Genomic DNA, 5,860 nt, shown 5'->3' on the forward strand with positions numbered 1-5,860 from the left:
ATACTGCCCCTGATGTATCCTTCCTTCCTTCCTTCCTTGGGTATGCAAACAAAGAATATTACTGTATAAGAAAATAACTGCAGATGCTGGTACAAATCGATTTATTCACAAAATGCTGGAGTAACTCAGCAGGTCAGGCAGCATCTCGGGAGAGAAGGAATGGGTGACGTTTCGGGTCGAGACCCTTCTTCAGACTGATGTCGGGGGTGGGACAAAGGAAGGATATAGGTGGAGACAGGAAGATAGAGGGAGATCTGGGAAGGAGGAGGGGAAGGGAGGGACAGAGGAGCTATCTGAAGTTGGAGAAGTCGACGTTCATACCGCCGGGCCGCAAACTGCCCAGGCGAAATATGAGGTGCTGCTCCTCCAATTTCCGGCGGGCCTCACTATGGCACTGGAGGAGGCCCATGACAGAGAGGTCAGACTGGGAATGGGAGGGGGAGTTAAAGTGCTGGGCCACCGGGAGATCAGTTGCGTTAATGCGGACCGAGCGCAGGTGTTCAGCGAAGCGATCGCCGAGCCTGCGCTTGGTTTCGCCGATATAGATAAGTTGACATCTAGAGCAGCGGATGCAATAGATGAGGTTGGAGGAGGTGCAGGTGAACCTCTGTCTCACCTGGAAAGAATGTTTGGGTCCTTTGATGGAGTTGAGGGGGGAGGTAAAGGGACAGGTGTTGCATCTCGTGCGGTTGCAAGGGAAAGTGCCCGGGGTTAGGGTGGTTTGGGTAGGAAGGGACGAGTGGACCAGGGAGTTGCGGAGGGAACGGTCTCTGCGGAACGCAGAGAGGGGAGGGGATGGGATTTGTCACATGTGACAATAAAGTATCATTCATTCATTCAAAATGTATTCACATACTTTGGCTGTGCAGTGTGTTATTACAGAGGGAAATGTATATTCGAGGTACTTGTCTGGAAATGTGCAAATTCCCATTCATTAGATATATTGGCAAAAATAAATACAACGCTAAAAATATGCAATAATGAAAACACAAAACACATCCACTTTTATGGAAAAATATTTTATTAAAAAAAATATTCACTGCTTATCTCTAAAATACAATATATTAACGAAGATATTGACCTCTACATATATATGCTTAAAAATATCAGTGCAAATAAAAATAAACTGAAATTAATTTATTCACTAAATGAATTGAATGAATTCACTGAATTTGCCAGTCTTTGAAAGAGGGGATCATTCAACAGATTCACAGTTCACCACAGGATAATGGTACAAAAATATCAATAAATTAATATCAATAAATATCAATAAATATCAATAAATTAACTCAACACACAGAAATATCCAAATGTTCTTTGTTCTCCATGACTCTCAATCAAGTCAAAATAACAGAATGATACATTGTAAAATGCTGGACATGCACCACAGTTCAGACAAAAGCTGAGGGGATAGAATGGTTCAGCAAACCCACCACCTGAGAGGGCTTAGTTTAGGCGGGTGCACTCCCAAGGCCCAGTCTCATTGCAGCAGCGATACATGGAGGGCATTTTTTTGTAAAAAGGGGCAAAATTCTAATGTTCAAACTGTATCCACAGATGCAAACTGGACCGACATGGTAACAGCTCATATAGCTGAGATCATTCAACATGAAATGCCACCAGTTCACTTCAGAGTAGGAAGTGAAATAGTATCGACCATAGCAGAGACAAACTACAGCAAGGCATTGAGAATGGTCAGCTGAGCACAGAGCACCTTATCCAGTCATAGAACTCTGCATTGCAGCAGCTGCCAGTCTTTTAAAGGGGATTGTTCACCAGATTCATATTTCATCACAGGATAATGGTATAAAAATAAATATCAATAAATTAAAACAAGTAAAATCAGAGAATAAGCCAAATGTTCTTTGATCTCCATCTCTCTCAAGGCAAAATACACATCAGTATCAGAAAATAATGTATAGTAAAGTCAGCAAATGCTGAAACTCCACATTCTGACAACAGCAGAAGGTGTTCTTTAAATTAATAGACATCAATTTTAGTCTTTAAAAATCTTCAGTGTTCCTTGCTGATTGTTGCCATGATGAGAAGGAGCTGTTGTAAATGTGCCCTGGTCTCAGCGTAGGTTATTTCCCAGGCACAGTCACTGAATCCCTAAAATGGGAAAAAGTCAAGTAAATTTATCAGATAATGAAGAGGTTGGAATTGTCTGCAAATTCTGTTGGTAATTACAAAGTGTCATGTGTGGCAGCTCACCTTCTGTTTCAGAAACTTTGTCAGATCCTTAAAATATTTAAGAATTGTGGCATTTTTCCTTGCCCTGGACCCTGTCCTTGCTTTCATGACACAGACTTCCAGCTCTCTCAGCTGTCGATCCAAGAGAAGTGTGAAGTGTTCCACTGTGGCCTGGACCCACGTTACTGAGCTCAGCTTCATGCTGTAGATCCTGCGGAGGTGATGCAGTGTTTGATGGACAATCGCGATCCTGTCCTGGGCCTGTGCAAAACACATACGGTGACATTAGACAGATCCTGGATCCAGTAAGTTTTAAAGATAGAATAGAATGCTTATGAGTCTTAGTAGGGCAAGGTATCAGGTAATCGGGTATAGTTTCAAACAATCAATGCATAAGTACTAGAAGGCATGGCTTTAATGTGAGAGGGACAGTTTAAAGGAGATCTGTGAGGCAGTTTTTAATACAATATTGGATTGGCACATGGATATACAGGGATTGGGGGGGATACTTGGTATTGGCAGGTAGATAAGTGATGGTCTTGGCATCAGGTTTGGCACAGACACAGTGCGCAGAAGGGCCTGTTCTTGTGCTGTACGTTCTATGTTCAACTGGAGGTCTGCTAACCTTTCACAAATGAAAGAAAGTCAGAGCCAAGTGAAATTGCATATATAGGTTTGAACAGTGCATGGACATTTATCAAAAGGATGGTTCAATATTTAGACCACTTGGATTCAAGAAAGGAAGTGGTCTAGATACCTCCTAAATGCTGTTAGAATTTCTGCCTCAAGGACCCTCTCAGTCAGTGAGCCCAACATTCAACTACACACTGGATGGAATATATTTTTTCCCTCTATCCCATCCAAGCATTTAGTTCTCACCATAAAGCAAGCCCTCTGGTTAGTGGTACCTCTATTATGGGGAAATGTTTACTGTAGTCCACCCTATCTACACAGATCATAATGTTGTACACTTCTATTGGGTCCCCTGTGCCCTCTCCTCCATGAACCCAATGGACTTGCTGGGTTATGTAAGGATTTAATCAAACCAGAGGTGAACCTCACAATTGCTCATTGCACTCAATCATTTGGAGGGTAGAGTGGTGTCAAGGTTTCATCGCCTATGCTGGATACAGCTTGTGAGATGATTTAAGAGGAGGGGATAGTGAAGATAGTTGTGAAAAAATTGCAGCAGGTTCTTGATCGATTGACCAGGTGGGCTGAGGAATGATTGATCGAATACATAGAAATGTGAGGTGTTGCATTTTGGGAAGTCTAATATGGGCATGACCTACACAGTGAAAGGCAGGGCTCTGGGGAGTGTTGTAGAGCAGACAGATCTAGGCGTGCAGGTGCATGGTTCCTTGAAGGTCAAGTCGCAGGGAGAGAAGGTGGTCACAAAGGCCTTTGGCACATTGGCCTTCATCAGTATAGAAGTTGGGAGGCCATATTGCAGTTGTATAAGAGGGTGGTGAAACTGCATTTAGAGTATTTTGTTCAGTTCTGGGCACCATTTTATAGGAAAGATGTTGTCAAGCTAGAAAGGGTACTGAAAGATTTACGAGAATGTTGCCAGGACTATACGGTCTGAACCAAAGGGAGAGATTGAGTGGGCTGAGACTATTCCCTGGAGTGCAGGAGGATGAGAGGTGATCTTATAGAGGTGTATAAAATCATCACAGGAATAGATCATGTGAAAGCACCGAGTCTCTTGCCCAGAGTAGGTGAATTGAGGACCAGAGGACATAGGTTTAAAATGAAGTGGGAAAGATTTAACGTGAATCTAAGGGGTAAACTTTTCACCCAAAGGGAGGTGGGTGTATGTAATAAGCTGCCAGAGGAGGTAGTTGAGACTGGGACTATCCCAACCTTTAAGAAACAGTTAGACATGTACATGGTTAGGACAGGTTTGAATCATTTGGATAGGATAGCTGGGACATATTGGCCAGTGTGGACAAGTTGGGCCAAAGGGCCTGTTTCTGCACTGTATTGTAGTGACTCTTTGAGAGGATTTCCAGGAGATTAACTGAAATAAACTCAATAGATGGACGAATAAACTAGATAAGGTGAAACCGGGAGAGAGGGTTGGGAGAGTGCACAACAGGGACCACAGGCGCTTGAACAAGGCCGCAGAACAGATGACATGATCAGAAGTAGTTGAATACTAACGTCACAATCTCTGGCAAAGGATCAGATGGGATTCGTTAAAACTTTTGACTGAAGCAACTGGAATGAACCACATAGATGTAAAATGCCGAGTTTACTCACATGAACCCCCATGGAAAGTTTCACCAGCTCCAAGGGTTTGGTTTCCAACGACCGTCGCTCAGTCCCACACTGTGGGGAGAGGTGGCCACCCTGAGACACAAGATGTCAACGTTACTCGGGTTAGGTTTATATTGGCACGTGTACCGAGCTACAGTCATTATCTTTGTTTTGCATGCTATCCATTCTAATCAGAAATACTGTAAATAAATGCAATCAAGTCAAACATGTCGAGTAGGTGGAGCGAAGGGGAAGATCCAGAGTGTAGAATATAAACAACCCCAGACAGAGAAATACTGGAGAACAGACTCCGTGTAATCACTGACATTTTAACAACAAACAGCCCGGAGAGTGTCGGATCGGTCACTGGGAGCGGGAACAACTCACCATTTCATTCAGTTTGCCCAGAGTATCCGTGTTGAGAACTTGCAGTAACTGCAGCCTCTCACAGCCCAGGCTCAGGGTCCCGGACAACAACACCCACACAATGCAAACTCTGCAGACACTGCCCAAAGCCATCTTCAACCCACACTGAGTAAAGCACCGATCCGAGACCAGAATCAGCTCCGAAAACGGTCCCTGATCGCTGACTGAAACTCTGGATATGGAAATGCAGCGGCTTGTGATCCTGGAGCGGCCGCCTGTGCTGCCGAGACCGATGTCTGTGGATTCTGTGAGCTGTCTCTGCCATGCTGCCCGCTTTAATATCATACAATCCGAAAATAGGTGATGTTTGAAAAGTAAAATGATTGCGCTGGAAATTTGGAAGGTGTCGGGAGAGAGCGGTCTCCGTTCTGAAGTAAAGAATGTGAAAGTGGGAGAGTCCCGCAGCAGCGACGGGGAAATCCGCGATGGGAGAGAACAAGCGGCGCTGCGGCTCAGAGCTTCGCAGGTTCACATCAGGGGGTCGCAGGTTCACATCAGGGGGTCGCAGGTGTTGTGGGGGAGGTTCAGTCTGGGCAGGGGATGGGGTGGGGAGGGGGACGTGACTGTGTCTGTGCATTGCTGGGGGCTGCATTTTATCCGGGTTATAGTAACACTGCGCCTTTCAGCGCTCACCCTCGGAGCCACGGACAGAGATTGTGTTAAAGCCGCCCCTCCACTCACCCAACTGCGGTGAAGCCACATCTCACGGGGACAGTGCGGAGAGCCGGCTCACGGCCGCTTGGATGGTGGCGACTCTCTCTGCGCCGTAACACCTGACCCACACTCTGCTCTCCGAGGGAAAATGCTTCTGGCCACTCTGTTCTTTACATCAGACCGAGTGTGAAGTCGGTCCCGATCCCTTTCCTCTTTTCTCGCCGCCGCGGGAAGTCTCCGGCTCCGTCTGCCGGGGAGAAGCGGCCGCGCCGCGACTTCAGCCAAAGCGAAAGTGTCCCGGGGAAAGAGACGGGCTCGTCACATC

At 45.7% G+C, this 5,860-nt stretch overlaps 1 protein-coding gene across 1 annotated transcript; it reads right to left on the bottom strand.

The window, feature by feature from the left end:
- Positions 1-1,983: 1,983 nt before the first annotated feature.
- On the bottom strand, positions 1,984-5,583 carry LOC144607720 (interferon alpha-1-like). The gene is made up of 4 exons (XM_078424753.1): positions 5,563-5,583; positions 4,459-4,548; positions 2,215-2,454; positions 1,984-2,112 (listed from the first exon to the last, which is right to left on the bottom strand). The coding sequence occupies exons 1-4, from the start codon at positions 5,581-5,583 to the stop codon at positions 2,014-2,016; spliced, it is 450 nt and encodes a 149-aa protein (XP_078280879.1). The 3' UTR covers positions 1,984-2,013.
- Positions 5,584-5,860: the final 277 nt, after the last annotated feature.

This window comes from Rhinoraja longicauda, chromosome 29, assembly GCF_053455715.1.
Source record: "Rhinoraja longicauda isolate Sanriku21f chromosome 29, sRhiLon1.1, whole genome shotgun sequence".
Lineage (NCBI taxonomy): Eukaryota > Metazoa > Chordata > Chondrichthyes > Rajiformes > Arhynchobatidae > Rhinoraja > Rhinoraja longicauda.

What these genes read in the sequence shown, in the direction of transcription:
- LOC144607720 (XM_078424753.1), bottom strand. Translation starts at nt 5,583, where the DNA reads ATGTGGCTTCACCGCAGTTGG. An exon ending in AACTTTCCATGGGGGTTCAT is followed by an intron (nt 2,455 to 4,458) that starts GTGAGTAAACTC and finishes TGTTTTGCACAG; the next exon opens with GCCCAGGACAGGATCGCGAT. An exon ending in CAAAGTTTCTGAAACAGAAG is followed by an intron (nt 2,113 to 2,214) that starts GTGAGCTGCCAC and finishes TTCCCATTTTAG; the next exon opens with GGATTCAGTGACTGTGCCTG.